The following is a 16,472-nucleotide window of genomic DNA, read 5'->3' on the forward strand; positions in this document are numbered from 1 at the left end:
CAACCAAAAAAATCTTCGTTTATGCTTATTTTATTTTACTCTGATTACATCGTACTTTATTACATAAAGATAATAATTTCTTCCCTTTTTTCATTTTTCATTTCTTTTCATTGTTTTTTTTTTTTTTAAATAAATCACAAAACGTATGGTAAAAGTGAGGAAGATATTACTATTTGGTGTTTTTTCTCCTTTTTTTTTTTAAAAAATCTCTCTAATCCCTTGCTAAAAGAATATAGTTTTTGCAAAAATTGTGTTTTATCGTATGGGCAGTATTTTTCTTTTCTTGCTGTATTTTCTGGAAACCCTTTTAATTTACATTTAAAAAGTACGCTTCGTTTTCTTCTCATCCCATCTTTTCATTACGTAAGAATATGATATTATTTTGTGTGAATTTATTGTGTGTCTTGTTGTTGGTATATTTCATTTTTCTATATTTTATGACTTACTTATTACAGCTAAAATTCTTATTAATTCCTCACTTGTTGTATATTTTCATATAAATGGATTGATTTTATTTTCTTGCAAAGAAAAAACAACTAAAATTAAATATAGTACAGTCTGTTGATTATCTTTTGTTTGTCACAATTGGAAAAAAAAATTAAATTATATTACTATATAGTTTTTCTTTTTAAATATTAGTAGAAAATACTGTTTCATTCAATTTCCATACGATTTCTCTTTTTTCCCCTATATCGGTTAAGATATCAAACCAATGAGTTGTGAAAAATACATGACATGAAAAATGATTTGATACGAGCGATGTGGAATTTGTTAGAAAACCTTCGATGGGTAAGTATACAATATATAAAGTTTGTAAACATATAATATCCGTAGTGCAAATATGACAGAAAGAAAAGAAAACAATTCAAATCATATTCTCAAAGTATGAATATTTTGAAAAGATTTGCAAAATCACTGAATTTCGAAGAGAATAACAAAGCAAAATTTATTATTATTTGTAGGGCGTTTCTAAACTAATACGAAACGTTAAAAAAATATACAGTAGACTCTCTCAACCGAAATGTCAACCGAATTAGAGAGAAATTCGGGCGTCAAGTTGTTTGAAATGTAACGATTTTTTGTTGATATGCATACTCATATTGAGTTTACATGCTCATTACTATTATAAATTGCATGAAAACCATTTAATAATGCAAAATCACATCAAAACTCAGACAAAGCATGGCAAATTTGAGCATATTTGCTTCATTCGATAATCATAATCGTACTTAAAAAATGTCAATAAACTATTTCGAATTTAACTGCTGCTCGAATAAAAAGGAGCCCGATCTTAAAAGAGCCGAATTAGCAAGAGTCTACTGTACGTCATCTGGTGATTTCTAAATTATTAGTCCGAGTCTAAATCGTTTTAAGACCAGTAAATAAATTAAATCTGGCAACTCCGTACCGCATCTGAAGTGTAATGAAATTAGCTACAAAATGTGACGTTTCATTCGTTACTGAAGAAAATATGATAATTTGACCCAAATAAGTATACTTACTCTTAAAAAAAAAATTTTTTTCGTGAAAATCTTGATAAATGTTACTGACATACATATAAAGTAACAAGATTTTTGGTCACCTCTGTCGCCAGATATTTTGGTAAAATCTTGTAAAAGTATTGCCAAAATCTTGTTTTTTTTAATGATCTCTAAAGCCCTCTTTGAACATTCTCTGCAGACAGCAACCGACGAATATTTTCTACATGCAGGATGGCCCAATTAAATAGCAAACTTTTCAAAACGCTGTATTTTTTAATTCAAAATTAATGTCTGAAAAAATTAAACAAGAAAGAAAACCGAAAACTTGCAATACTTGAGGAAAATTATTGACGTAACCACTTTTGGCAGAAACTACAACCAGGGGCCTCTCCACATTTCATTTTTCCATACCTTTTTGCATAGAGGGACTGAAGACTAATAGCAAGTATTTTCCTAAAGAAAATTGACTCATCAGTCTGATATATTTCTAACCATTTCTGTTACGATGAAAGTCTTGCTGGAACATCCACTGTTTCGTACTTAAACATTTGCATGCCCAGGGCTTCAGAGCTCCTTCCTGGACAATTTTCCACACACATTCAGTCAAAGGCCAAAAACCCTAATGGAAAACGATAATCTGCGGTAATGGAAGCCCATACCATTAAAAACTATGCTCCTTGACTTCTGCTGATTATTCAAATATTCATAAATTGTCGTATAACCTTTCTCTTAAGTAAACACGATCGTTTTATTTATTCACAAATTGTTCAGTTTTAAACCCATTCTCATTAAAGACATTTGGCAACTGGTCTCTAACGACAAGTGATGCAACTCAGTTCTATCGAGCATAACTTTTTTAATATCGGTAGAATCTTGTCTTTTTTGAAATTTGTAAGGCTTTACATAGAGTTCCTTTTGCAATCTCAGTCTCATGGCTGTTGGCAATTCAAAGGGTCCCGGTATTATGCAAATAATGAAATTATGCAAATACACTTGCACTATGCATCTTTGCCTACAATTAGGAGCTAATTTATCAAATCATTTTACTGCTAGAACTCAAAAAGAAAGCAGTTAAACAATCCACTTTTTTTTTTAAATTGTAAGACGACCACTTGAGGACGTAAGAGATATCAACTTCCAGTCTTCGACGACCGCCCCATAAACCAGTTTAACCACTTTGGAGGGCCTATTTTTAAAACCGATTTACTTAAATTTGGATTTCTTTTGAAAGATCTTGAAATTTCCAACCCGACTGCATCGGATTTAATCGGTCATGAGTTGCTAAAGTACCCGTAATTGATATATCATTCTCAAATATTATTCAAAAGTGTTTTTTTATTTATTCGAAAGCTTATGACACGGCTAGAGGCAAAACGGTAAGAGATATCGACTTCCGGCCAGCGACAACACCTCCCGCCATAAGTCTACATTATCTAGGACAGTCTTTTTTCTTTTTCCTTCACCACCCTCTTTTCCCTCCCAGGCCATGTCTTTTAGTTTATTTCAAAAACTGCTCGTAAATATATTTTCATCTTTGAATATGTTTTGGAGATAGTTAGGGTGCATTTTTTTAAATTTAATCTGTAGTAAAGCGGTATTTACCCTAAACGCATGCGAAAATATACTACACGGATAGCTCTTTCTCGTTAATTTCAGCACTGCGCAAAACTGGGACGCTTTTCCATCTCTTTAAAACACAGTATAGGGTAAGTGTGCCAAATTCCGGCCAGCTTGCAATTTCGGCCACCTTTTTTGTTCCTCGTATTTCCATGAACTTTTAGATTTTACGTACTCTAGAGATTATACAATGCAAAAGAATAACAAAAAATGTAGCTTCGACAAACGAGATGACGTGAATATTGGAAGAATTCCCGGAAGGCAAGGAACTATGAGAATGAAGGTGGCCGAAATAGGGCACCAAAGCTATGTCTACATTTTAAAATGTTTCAAGAATGATTTTAGAGTAAATAAAGACGGTAAACTCTTAACAAGGTTCCAAGCAACACTCTTACAAAAGAAAGAATAAAAAAAATCAATTTGTATTTAAAATATTACATTTCAAACTTGAGACTTTGACGCTTGCACGCAACTATGCCGAAATTTGACACACTTACCCTATGCATTTTTTACGGGGTAAAAGAATTCTAAAAAAAAAATCACAAATGCCTTCGTGGCTTTGTAACCAATAAAATGAATTATCATTATGCTGAATATGGGGATATTCTAACTATTAGTATGAAAGTTATAGCATCCTGAATTTGGTTACATTTCAATTGGGCAATCCTTTATATTAGCAGAAGTGAACAAGTTCTCCACCGATTTTGTAGTAGACTCTCTCTCAATCGAGCATATGGGGCAAAATGTGATCCAAATTATCGAGAGATTTTGGCGATTTTGGCATCCAAATTATTGCAAATTCCACAAAAGGCGCTCAAATATAAAGAATCACGATAAAACAAGAGGAATTACAGTGAATTTGAACAAATTTGCTTTAAAATCAAACATGAAAATTGTCTACGAAATTTTGCGCTCGATTGAAAAAGAAGAGCCGATTGAGCGAGAGTCTACTGTACTCTGTGAGTTGGTCATCAACGCTAAGACGGCTGTGGCCGCTATTACTCAAACATTGACTTTCTTCTTCAATATAGCAGTTTAGTAAATTGGAATTGCACATTAAAATCGTGATTATTTTTAACAAATTAATAAATAATTTCAAAGAAAACATTCCAAATTCGTTCTGTGTAAGAAAAAAAAAACTAAAGACTATAAAGAGAAAACTAAGTATTTCCCAGCGCCATCTATTGAAAAATTGCTATAAAAATCACAGTTTGACAAGAATTTTGTGCAATAGCCTTGATGGATGAGATTCTAAGAAGTTGTCTTGTTGTAAATACCAAGATTTTACAAGAATATGATGAAAGGGATAGACAAAAATCTTACAAGATTTTACAAGATATTTTCTTCGTTTGTTGGAAGCTTTCAGTGCCTTTAAATAAGCTTTTTCTGATGGAATTTAAGGAAAATTCTAAAAAAATACACAAAAATCAGCTTGATTTACGGAAGATTATTCCAAAGGCTTTGAAAAAAGTGGTATTTTTTCATTATTCATTCTCATATCATGTTTTCCATCAGCTAGTATAGCATAAGCATTTTGAAAATTATTCAGGAATGGAAAGATCTTCATGGAGATTTTTCTTCTCATTGAGCTCAGAATTCTCTACTTGTGACTAGAAGCATTGAAAATGTTAGTAAAATAATCTCCTATTATTCAATTTGTAAGACAATATGCAATTGTTGTATCTGAAATACTCATCGCAAACATCGCATACTTGAAAATTTTGCTACTTTTAACAGAAAAAAAATTTTTTTTTCTATATCTATTACAGTTAAGTTTGTAAATTTAGATTACTTAATTTTAAATTTCAGACTTGACGAATTATTTTTTGGCCTCCTTTTACTTCAGTCCTATCACAGCTAGATCCTATCAAGCTCTGATTGGCTAGAGCTTTTACATTCTTAATAAGGAAAGTTAAAGTCGATTGAGCTTCACAGCTATAATTAATTTCAAACTATGTAAACTATTTTCCTGGTGGGAATGTTTTATTAATAATTTCCAAAAAATGGTTTGCAAATTTAAAAAGAATGGAAACATATTTTTAAAAGTTATAATTACATATATGAGTAAAAATTTGATCAAGAAATACCATTGGAAATTTTATTGTAACATGCAAATTAATAAAAAAAAACCTGTAGGGAAATTCTGTAATTTTCGTGGCATTGTCACGCGTGAGTTCGAAACCTGACAATGCCATTCGAGTTTTTTTTGTCATATATGAGTTCGAAAATGCAATTCATTGATTTTTTAAAGAAATCCCTTTATTTGATGATTTTATGAAAATACAGTACGTCTTGGTTGATTTGTTTAACAAAATTCATTGTCATTTGAATTGCCAGAAATCTCAAATATGTGACTTCTGACAATGCCAGGTGAGCTGAAATGACAATGTCACGGCTACAGAATCGCATTTTCGAAAAAGCTCTCCTAAGATTCGAACCCAATTTCTCATATGGCATTGCCAGAGCGTTACAGAATTCCCCTCCTGACGCCAAAAATCATTGTTACTTTATTTTTAATTTTTTTGTAAATATTTAATAAGTGAGGATATTATTTTTTTTAAACATTTTGAAAAAAATATGCTGATTTAAAATAAATAAAAGAATATCACAAAAAAATGCTTATGTGATACACGCTGATGGAAATCACTTAGAAATGGAAATTAGGTATTATAACTACAGCGCCTCTGGTGTTAGTTTTAGCAACTTAACTTGTTCCAGAGGGTTTTGTGTATTTCAAGACCTTTCAATCGCGCCCAAGATTATGAAAATCGGTGCCTTGGAGTTGAATTTATAACCATTTAAGCGTTCAAATTTGAAAAATTCTTCAGTAGGGGAAAGTGATCTCCCTTCGAACGTTCATGCCTTCAAATAATGTGAATTTCTTTTGTTTTTTGTAAGAGATTTACACTAAATTATCACGGAATTATCAGCAATTGATGATAAGCTAACTAATATTTAATAGCAATGTGTAAGTCTCTTATAGAAAAACTAAAAGAAAATTCACATTATTCGAAGGCATGAACGTTCGAAGGGAGAGTATTTTCCCCTATCTCTCAATTTAAATTACTTTTCCTTTCCAGACTTAAAAACAAAAATTAAATATTCATACTTTGAAGCTATGAAATAGGAAGGTTTTTAAAAACTGGTGTAATTTTGCCATGAAACTTGAATGAATTAGTCACACTGGGAAATGGGGTAAATTGGGTAAATTTGATAGGAGAATGTTGGAATATGATAACGATGATAACTATTATCCTTTCTTCAGAAGAATACGAAAAAAATAAAGGAAAAAAGTTTCTATTCAGCCTCACGTTCTCCAGCATTTCGACTAGTTCGACTATCGCGATTGGCTGCCCTATCGCGCTGATGCGCTTCCGCCTGTCGCATCTTCTTCTGATAGTCTTGCTGTTGCTTTATAAAGGAACTCAGTCTATTGAGCAGAAATTGCTTATCACGCCCCTCCAGTACCAATTGATTCTTAAGCACATTAACCATATGCTTATTGGCTGCTGATACGGCATAATAGTAGTACAGGAGCAAGATAAGAATGATAAATGCTGGAACAGCAAAGGCAGCTGTACCGAAGAAAAATATGATATTTTGTACAAATGTTGGCATTTTCATAAATGCCATTATCGCGGCCTCCCACACAGATTCCAATCCACGGAATGGACCACACGATCGGGACGGAAGTATCTCGGCCACGGCATAAACCACTGGTATAACAGCTATTGCAAAGGACAGTAGAAGGATGAACATGAAGAGGGATTTTGATCGGGAAGCTCTATAGTGAATCTCTGGTGGTTTAGAATTGACCAAACAGGCAAATTTCTTGATGTAGAACATCAAAAAGTTCAGACAGAAGGCTATTCCAGGAAGAAATGGTGCATAGAAACTACCCAGCCAGCATAGTGTTTGGGAATAGATAATATCGAGGACATGTTTTGACAATTCAAATTCCTGTTCACCCACAAAACGCGCCAATTTGGTATTCACGTGCTGTGCAATGAGTGCACGTGGAAAATTGATGAAAAACGTGACAAATATATGTGTTACAAAATCAATAATGAACAATTTATACAATTGTTGCCCTACAAATGTCTCCCAGCACTGTGGGGTGCCTCTATTGGCATTGTAGCACACATCAGGATCAACATGTGGGCTTACCAGTAAATAGAAACGACTCAGGAGTACACCAAGGGATGCCAGTCTCAGCAGAATGGTACGCAATAGGGCCATTTTGATGACAAACACTGGGGAATATTGCTCAAATTGGACCAAATAGTTAAAAAGTATGGGCACAAGGATATTCAGTAAGACAATGGCGATGTAGGGAAGAAATTCATAGAATAGTACGATCAATTGATCGCTGATTGTTCGATTTTCATCGACACTGTCATCACTGTCATTGCGAAAGATATCCTTGACGACAGATGGCGTGACTAGTAGTTTATTTTCAGTGGCATCACTGAAGGATGATAAAATATTTTCCGGTGTATAATTTGGATCCAAGTAAGCCAGAGATATATTTAAAAGATAGTAAATAACAACAGCTGATGCTGCCAAAATTATCAGTACGATGCAATTAATAAAAAATCGCATAGCTATCAATTTAGCCATAATATCACTTGTTCGATTGAATCTCTCAAATTCCATCTTTTTTGCCAACAGAAGACCCTTAATTTCATTAAAAAGAGCTTTGTGCTTAATCTCAGCGGATTTCTCATTGTGTATACAGAAATCCCAACCACCAAATATCAAATTGCAATATTGATAGAATTGTCCTTCACCCTCAACCAATCTATCCTTAAATTCTCTCGATGCTGCCCTCACAATGGCAACCAATGACACCAAAAAATACGTCAATGTCGTACAAATAAATGCCAATGGCAAATCATAGTACAGTGACTTACTAAAACCTATTAGACTAGTATTGACATTGGCATGATATCCATAAATTTGATTGGAATACATACCATAGAACATCAGTGTCTTCTCCATTATTCCCGTTCCCTGAATGATATCCAGCACCGAAAACCCACTTGTCCCATTCAAATAATCTTCTGCACAGCACGCCGTAGAATTAGGCATATCCCCCAAACATTCATCATCTTCTGGAGCCACAAGAAATATCTGTGGCATCACCACAAAGCCCAGTATTATCAAAAAGATACCCAAATTGAGAAACATGAGCCATCGCAGGAATAAAAAATATGCCACAACTCCCGTCCCAAAGTTCCCCTCAATCCGCTTGAGTGAACCCTTCCACAATTCAATTTTTGCCAAACACTCAGTCCACTTAGCCTGCAACTGTTGCCACACTTTCCGCCTCTGCCACTTGATCTGATCAAATCCCTGTAGCCTCAGCTTTGTTGCATTCTGCAACTGAGCCTTCATCTCCTTCTTCTGCGCCATTGACACTGGCATGGACTTTATCTCATGAATCTCCTCCCAGATTCTCTCTTCGTCAGTCAGATTTTCTGCAAGATCATTTCTATGACCTGCTGATCATATTGGATTGAGTCTTAAGAAATAAGGTTTGCCTACCTGATAAATCGGGCAACATGGCCACTTGAACCTCTTGATTCTGCTGAAATCCACGAAATGTTGAACTTCTACGGGTAGCTGTGACACTCTGTCGACGCCTACTTGTGCGATTTTCCTGTTGACCCTGCCGCACTCTTCGAGTTGTGGCTTTTCAAAAGATAAAACGAATTTTCTTTTAATTCACAAAATCATTTACGGACGAAATGTTAATCTAAGTATTCGTATTCGGAATGAGAACTCTTTACAAGAAACCTACAACCCAGTTACAGTTCGGAATGTCTGCAACTCAGAATTCATGTAATGAGATAAAAGATGAAGTAAGGAATACACGATATATTGGGGATCTCGTGGCTATGTGGATAGAGTATTAGATTCAATTCAATTCAATTCTATTAATATTTCATAGGACAATCTGTCCTCTGTACAAAGACAATATAAAAAAAAAATTAACTTCAAGAACAGCTCATGTGGAACACGAGGAATGCGTGGCAGCCACAAATCTAAGGAAAAGCTCCCTCTTCCGCTCGCGAGGCAAACCATTCCAGAGAACGATCCCTTCAACAAATAGAGAATCGCGGAGAATACGACTACTCAAACTAGACACACGGAGATACAAAGCCCTAGTGGATGATCCAGCCACCACAATCTCCGCAAGATACCGTGGCACTCCAACACTCAGTAACCGTGAAACAAAGTCAACAGCACGAGTCTCCAGGTAAGGAAAAAGTGCAAGACCAAGGATTGAATCTACCCAAGGGGAAATGTGATCGAACTTACGGAGCCCGTAGACATACCGTACACAGGAGTTGAAAGCTCTGTTCAGCCGATTCTGCGTCTCAGCGTTTGCACTGAAAAATAGTTCAGCCCCGTACGTGAAGAAAGGGACAATTAAAGTTCTAACTAATAGAAGCCTTGTACCCTGGGGCGTGAAGGACTGAAGGCGTCGCAAAGTGAGGAAAACTTTCCTACAAATCTCAGCCGCATGATCAAACCACGTCAGAGTTTCATTAGAAATGATACCCAGTAAGGCGTTTCAACTGAGAAAAAAATTTTTTGGCACTATTCTCACGGTGCTGTATTTGATGAGACAAGAAAGTTTTTCTTCTACGATCATATGATCAGACGCTGTTTAGAGGTGGCTGAACGACCCTCTCTGTAGTGTAAAATCCGGTAAAATCAGAAATTTGTTCTACAGAGAGGGTCGTTCAGCCACCTCTAAACAGCGTCTGATCATATGGTCGTAGAAGAAAAACTTTCTTGTCTCATCATGTAGAGCACCCTCAGAACAGTTCCAAAACAAATTTTTCCTAGTTGAAACGCCCTAATACCCAGGTTCTTGGCCCTAGAAGTGAAAGGAATCATCTCATTTGAGAGATAAACTGGGTGAGGTTCAGGATTCCTCCACCTGGTGTGAATGATTAAGGCTTGAGATTTAGCAGGATTAAGAAGGCCGTTGCAGTCAGCCCATTGACCAATTTTTGAGAGATCATCATTGATGGCCTCAAATGTGTAAAATGAATGGGACAGATCCCCAGAGCAGTACACCTGAATGACGCAAAGATCTCTGGTTCGAGTGACGATCGAAATGTGACCAGCTGGACGCATAGTTTGAGACGACCTGTCCTGATCTAGCTGATCATTTGCAGGTCTGCCACTGACCGCTCATACACTGATGATTTCGCGCATCACTCTCGATTCGATGGCTTATTCCACATCAGTGTATCTCTCATTTTTCAACCCCTGACAACGGTAATTCTATCCAGCTCTTTATCATAGTAGACCCTGGTTCATCAGGAAGTTTCATACTTTATCTCACATTTTCATTCTTGGGTACTTTGAAGATATTCAAAACTCTGTAACTGATTTATCAATTGTAAACATTCTGCATTGATTTTTTACAGGGGCCCTTTAGTCTAATGCCCAACGCACAATAACTTTAATTTTGTAAACATATTTTTGACATTTCAATGAGTGAATGAAACAGAGATCTAGTTATCTCGTTTTCTCTCATAGGAAATTTTGAAAACAAGTTTACAAACAAAAGTTATTGTGCGTTGGGCATAATGACCAGTGCACAATAACCTTTTTTTGTAAACATATTTTCAAAAATTCCTATGAGAGTAAGCGAGATGACTAGATCTAGATTTCATTCACTCTCACTGAAATGTCAAAAATATGTTTACAAAACAAAAGTTATTGTACGTTGGGCATAATGCTCAACGCACAGTACCTTCTATTTTGTAAACATGTTTTTGATTTTTCAGTGAAAGTGAATAAAATGTAGATAGTCATCTCGCTCACCCTTATAAGCAGTTTCGAAAACACATTTAGAAAACAAAAGTTACAGTACACTCTCTCAATCGGGCATATGGGGCAAAATGCCATCCAAATTATCGAGAGATTCAGGCATCAAAACCATTGTAAATTCCACATAAGCGCTCAATTATAAAGAATCGCGATAAAACAAGGAGAACTACAGCGAATTTAAACAAATTTGCTTTAAAATCAAACGTGAAAAAGAGCCGATTGAGCGAGAGTCCACTGTATTGTCCGTTGGGCATAACTTAGAAATGAAAGCCAATAAACATTATTATAAGGCTTATTGATAAATCCGCCAAAAGATTAAATTTAAACACATAAAAGAATATTTTTTCCTTTAACGGAATTTTAATTTAAGAAAAGCCCATTTAGAAATATTTTAAACGCTTTAGAGAATTTTTTTTGGAAGTATTCTCATCTCATGGTGAATTTTAAACATGAATCTTGTTAAAATTTTTTAAGGAGGTTAGCGGGTTTGAAGGCTTCAAAAAAACGATTATTTTTTATTTGCTTATTAAATAGGATAATAAGTAAAGATCATTTTCTAAAAATTTCAAGTCAATCGGAGTAAAACTCTCGCAGGTAGAGCAGCAGTTTTGCATTTTGCCCGCGCGCGCATATTGTTGTAAAAATTTGAACGCGTTTTTCTCAAAGCACCATTTTCAAAATCGTTTGTCAAGATATTTCGAAAACGCCAGAACCGATCTTTCTCAAACTTTGCACACTTTTTCTAGATATAGTTGGCTTGTTCTTAACATGAGGGTTTTTAGAAATATTGATTTTGACGGATTTTATAGTATAAAACATGTTAAAAAGTGGCTGAAAATGATCACTTTTTTGAAAAAAGTTGGGTCAAATCTCAAAAAAAAAATCCTACTGTTAAGCACGAGCCACATTCATATCCTAAAAGAAAATACTAGTTTTATTGATTTAGGATGAAGCTGCTAGAAAAAAATGTGACAACGGAAAAAATGAAGGTGATATCATACCATTTCTCAACGGCTCAATTTTTAAAATTTTCCAAGAATTTTCCGGTGAAATTATCTGCCAAGGCCTACTCTATCAGATAGACAAAAATCTGAATTTATGAAATTTCATAGTACAAAAATAAAAAATGGACAAAATTATTTTTTTTTCCTATGTCAAACCCGTTTACCCCCTTAAAGCGAAAAATATTATTCATTGGTATTGTCATAAAAATTACTTAAATTTTTGGGCTATTTTTGTCCCTATCGTCCATAGAAGCACAAAATACACCGAATCAGACTCTGTTGGACTTTCCAAGGTTAGATGTAAGACTTATCATTGATTATGTTTCCCAGTTTAATTTTTATTGTTGATTTTCAGTCCGTAAAAAGTGCCTCGTCGTTTAAGGGTTAATGAATCTAAGCAATCTATAGCACATTTTAATTGTAGCTGTCTTAAGTCACACATTTCCCGAAAAATTGCTCAGATTCACGCAAGGAATATTAGAAAAATATGAAGTGTTCCAAGCCAATGTGTGTGCAAAGCCTGAAAACCTTCCCCTATTTTTTAACTCTTTCGCGTCATTAGGGTCATATATGACCCGGGGAAAAAACAATTTTTTTTGACTATTTGCATTAATTGAAATCTATCGGATTGTGCACGACATCATAATAGAAGGATGTAAGATTCTTGCCTAATTTTCTCAAGACTCCAGATATTCAGGAAAAGAAAATATTTGAGATCAAAAATCACTAATTTCGAACTTTGTGAAATGACTTTCCTTTTTCAAAATTTTTTATATTAATTTAGTATTTTCAGCAAAAAGTTCTTTAGAAACACAAAAAAGAATATCCAAAGATTGTATATTGCATATTTTGATATAATAAACTACTCTCAATTTTCCAGAAAAGCGTGTAGAATTTTCCGGGTCATATATGACCCTGTGGTCGCCAAGGGTAACAGTGTTTTCGTCCCAAAGCTATAGCGAAATGTAGTTGGGACATTGTTTTTCTTTGTGAAATGCAGGTGGGACATCTTGCTCCTGGACATTTCATCTTATATCTGATGAATTATAACATATTTTGCAATATTTTAGAGTATTCTGCAAGCGTCTCATATTGTGCAATTGTATTGTGAGTGAATAAATATGTGGATAAGTTTATTTTTGCCAAATACCACTCAAAATATTGTGACAGTGACTGTTCAAGGGATTTCCAGGAAGATTCCTTGAACACCAGGAGTACAGTGTTCATCAAAGCAATCCAGTTTGCCATGGTTTTGGCCAAATTAACAACTTCAAGCAAAAAAAACTCTCAGAAAGCCCGTAATATAGAGATTTTGAAAATGGTATGTACACTTCCCTTGAGGACAACAGGGTCATATATGACCCGGGGTTTTTCCGAGTTTTCACGCAATGGAAAATTTTTTTCCTCTCTGAACTATTATATTTGATCATAAAGCATTAGGAAAAACTCAATTTTACATTAATTCATCTGCTGAATAAAAGTGGGACGCGAAAGAGTTAAGGAACCCCCGTGGGACTTATATATTTTTTGACGAACCGGGAACTTCGAAAAAATATTTTTTTACGAGTAGTGTCAAAAAAATTCGAAAACTGTTTAAGTCTGAACTTACTAAAAGATTAGACAACAATAAAATTCGAGATGTCCCAATTTTTCTGCTCGCCACTGTACCTCTTTCACAATCTCTTCATTATAGTGAGAATTGTCCATCTTTATCAGTTTCTATGGCAATAAAAGAACGCGAATGGCAATTGAATGAAAATAGAACATTCTCAGTACACGATAATTCACTTGACTCTTCCAATTAGAGAGTCACAGAGGTGTTATCTTCAGGCCTGATTCATGTTTCAAGCAATCGAAAAAAAAACATTCCTCACCATATCTATTCTGCTTGGATGGCAAGAGGGTAGCTATTGCGGCTGGATCACGTTGCATACCATCCCAATCAGCCCCAACGGGGTAGCTTTCCTGATAGAACTCCCCTCCGGCCTCCTCCCATCCCTGCGTTTTGCTCGAACGGGATTTGCGGTCTTTTCCTCCACTGCTGGCCATTTTGCGCTGTAGTCTTTGCAATTATCTGAAAATACAAAAGCTTTTGATAGAGGAAATGCAGAGGAAAGACGGGAAATTTGCAAAAAAATTTCAACTTACCGGAAGTATTAGAAAAAAAATCACCCAATTTATTTGGTATTTGTGAACTGGAATACTTGAAGCATTTCCCGTTCGATTTATAGCCTCGTGTGTTCTTCCATTGACTTTATTTGCAGAACTGATTAAATCTTATCATATATTTCAGTGTGAAGTGCATGTTTTTTTTTTGATAAAAAAAACAATTTGCTCCGTGAAAATTCAATAAACTTTCAGTGGTCACTGCGCTATTGTTTTCCTCGAATTTTTCTGCTCAACCGTGACTACTCCATTGCAGATTTTGCTCCAATTTTGCACTACACATAACCAATTGATGTTCAATTATGTTAATTAGATAATATATTGCAATCTACACTACAATTGATGGTATAAAAAAGCAATTTTGTTGGAGGAAGAAAGAAATTTGTTTTCTCCACGAAAATCTATGAATTTCAACAGCTAGCAGAAGAACAAGAAGAAATTCTATGTTTTTCTCGCAAGGGGACTTTTGGGTGCTATTGCTCTGCGAGCCATCTATCGGTAAGCATTTCTTAAAGTTTGAAAAGTCATTTTGATCGTATTCCTTATAACCGGTAGACAGTAGAAATCTGCCCTGGCCCCGCTCTAAAATAATCAAAATCGGTGCAGTATTAATTTTTTGTGGATTTTTTTAAAGAAACTATACAGAAAACTTTTGAGATTCTAAGAGAACAATTTCCATTCGATTTTTGATCAGTTTCTTAGCATTTTAAAAAAGAAGTCTTCTTCATGTTTGTAGTAATAGGAAGTTCCGCTTTGAAAGAAATTATCGGGACCGAAAAAATCTCGCAATTCACAGCAGTGACCGAGAAAATTTGCATACCTACAGGAAAGGTCTTTGGAATAAATTACGGAAACGCCGTGATGGATGCAAGATGCAACACATTATTTCAAACTTACCGCTTGAAAAAAATTATTGCATACATTTAGGGGATTTTAAAAATTATTTTATAGACGAGCTCCCAATAGTAGGCAATTAATATCAAATTTTTTCAATCCGTTTTCACTTAAGCCGGAACTCCCTGTAAGCTTTCAACTCACGAATATCCGCAAAGTGCTTCAAGATTAAGTTTGATTATTGTCAGACAATGGTTTGATATAAATTATGTTTTAAAACACATAAAATCTTTTTTCTCTATCGCAATTTGAGAAATTCCATGAAAAGCCCGTTTATTTTTTAAAAATGTTTTAGAAAAATTCAGGTTGAAATATTCTCGTGTTTTTAGATTTGACCTAATACTTGTAATTTTCCTTTTGAAGGAAGTTTCAAATGAAATTTCAAGATATTTTCTATATCTCTTTTCCTTAACTCTTTCCTCTCCTTTGGGACTCTGGGCACCCATGGAAACAACAATTTTTTTTAGACTATCTAGAATCGATAAAAATCCGATTCTTGTGGATGATTACAAACTATAAGGATGTCCAAATCTAGGATATTTTTTGCAGGATTCTAATTAACTTTTGAGCTTAGATATATTTGGTCAAAAATCGTGAATTTTCGATTTTCTGCTTCCTTGGAGATATTCTGACTTTTTTGATATTTCTAGACCTGAATAAGGAAAAACCTCTCGGGGCCAATATAAGTATGATAACTAACAATTACAGATTGCATAAATTCGAAAAATAATTTTTTCTTAAATTTTCAAAAAACTTGTTCAAACTTTACGGGTACTCTCGTGCCCAAAAATCTAAAGGTCAAATGTAAGGTTATCTCGCCAATGCCCGCCATTTGCTTTTTGACACCAACCTTGTAAGAAAATTCCAAGCGGGAGCGAAATTTTTGCCAATATGGCCGATAATTTTGACATTTGGCATCGCGGGAGATTGGTCTGGCTATATGGACCTGATTGAGTCTGACAGCCAAAAACATAAAAAGAAGAGAGAGAGAGAGAGCGGGAGATTGCTTTCAGGGAAGTTTTTTCTATTCTTCCAGATTTTGGTGAATTCTGATTGTCCAGGAAGTATTTTTTTGGCTCTTGAGGAAGCTTAATGTGTCTACAATAACATCGTGTTGAGAGAAATGTGTTTTAAAGTGTTTTTGTGTGAAATATTTTGCAGAATCTGTTGGCAAGCAGGAATTTGGTGTCTTCTTGACCACTTCCTGGACATCCCACAAGATACTGGTCAATAATTCACCTTGTTTTAGTGATCAACCTTGTAAAGGAGTCATTTGATACGCAAAAATATTTCACAAAATTGATATTATTGGCTTTTAGAAAATTGAAGTTTGTATCCTTTTCGTTCTTTTGGGGACGAGAGTACCCATGAGTTTTCCAATTTCCCAGAGGCGGAGAAAATTCTTTCTCTACAAATGTATCATATTTGACCACTAAGACTTACAATAAAATGAGTT

The 16,472-nt window shown here is 34.8% G+C and overlaps 1 protein-coding gene across 1 annotated transcript; it reads right to left on the bottom strand.

The window, feature by feature from the left end:
- Positions 1-14: 14 nt before the first annotated feature.
- LOC129802956 (transmembrane channel-like protein 7) lies at positions 15-14,534 on the bottom strand. Its single transcript, XM_055849212.1, has 4 exons — positions 14,105-14,534; positions 13,831-14,030; positions 8,646-8,792; positions 15-8,578 (listed from the first exon to the last, which is right to left on the bottom strand). The coding sequence occupies exons 2-4, from the start codon at positions 14,003-14,005 to the stop codon at positions 6,396-6,398; spliced, it is 2,505 nt and encodes an 834-aa protein (XP_055705187.1). The 5' UTR covers positions 14,006-14,030; positions 14,105-14,534; the 3' UTR covers positions 15-6,395.
- Positions 14,535-16,472: the final 1,938 nt, after the last annotated feature.

The sequence above is a fragment of the Phlebotomus papatasi genome, chromosome 2, assembly GCF_024763615.1.
Source record: "Phlebotomus papatasi isolate M1 chromosome 2, Ppap_2.1, whole genome shotgun sequence".
Classification (NCBI taxonomy): Eukaryota; Metazoa; Arthropoda; class Insecta; order Diptera; family Psychodidae; genus Phlebotomus; species Phlebotomus papatasi.

Excerpts from the sequence above, each read along its gene's own strand:
- LOC129802956 (XM_055849212.1), bottom strand. The coding sequence starts at position 14,005 with ATGGCCAGCAGTGGAGGAAAAGACCGCAAATCCCGTTCGAGCAAAACG. Across the intron at positions 8,793-13,830 it reads ATCCAAGCAGAATAGATATG|CCACAACTCGAAGAGTGCGG; the intron begins GTGAGGAATGTT and ends TCTTTTGAAAAG. Across the intron at positions 8,579-8,645 it reads CATGTTGCCCGATTTATCAG|AAAATCTGACTGACGAAGAG; the intron begins GTAGGCAAACCT and ends ATGATCTTGCAG.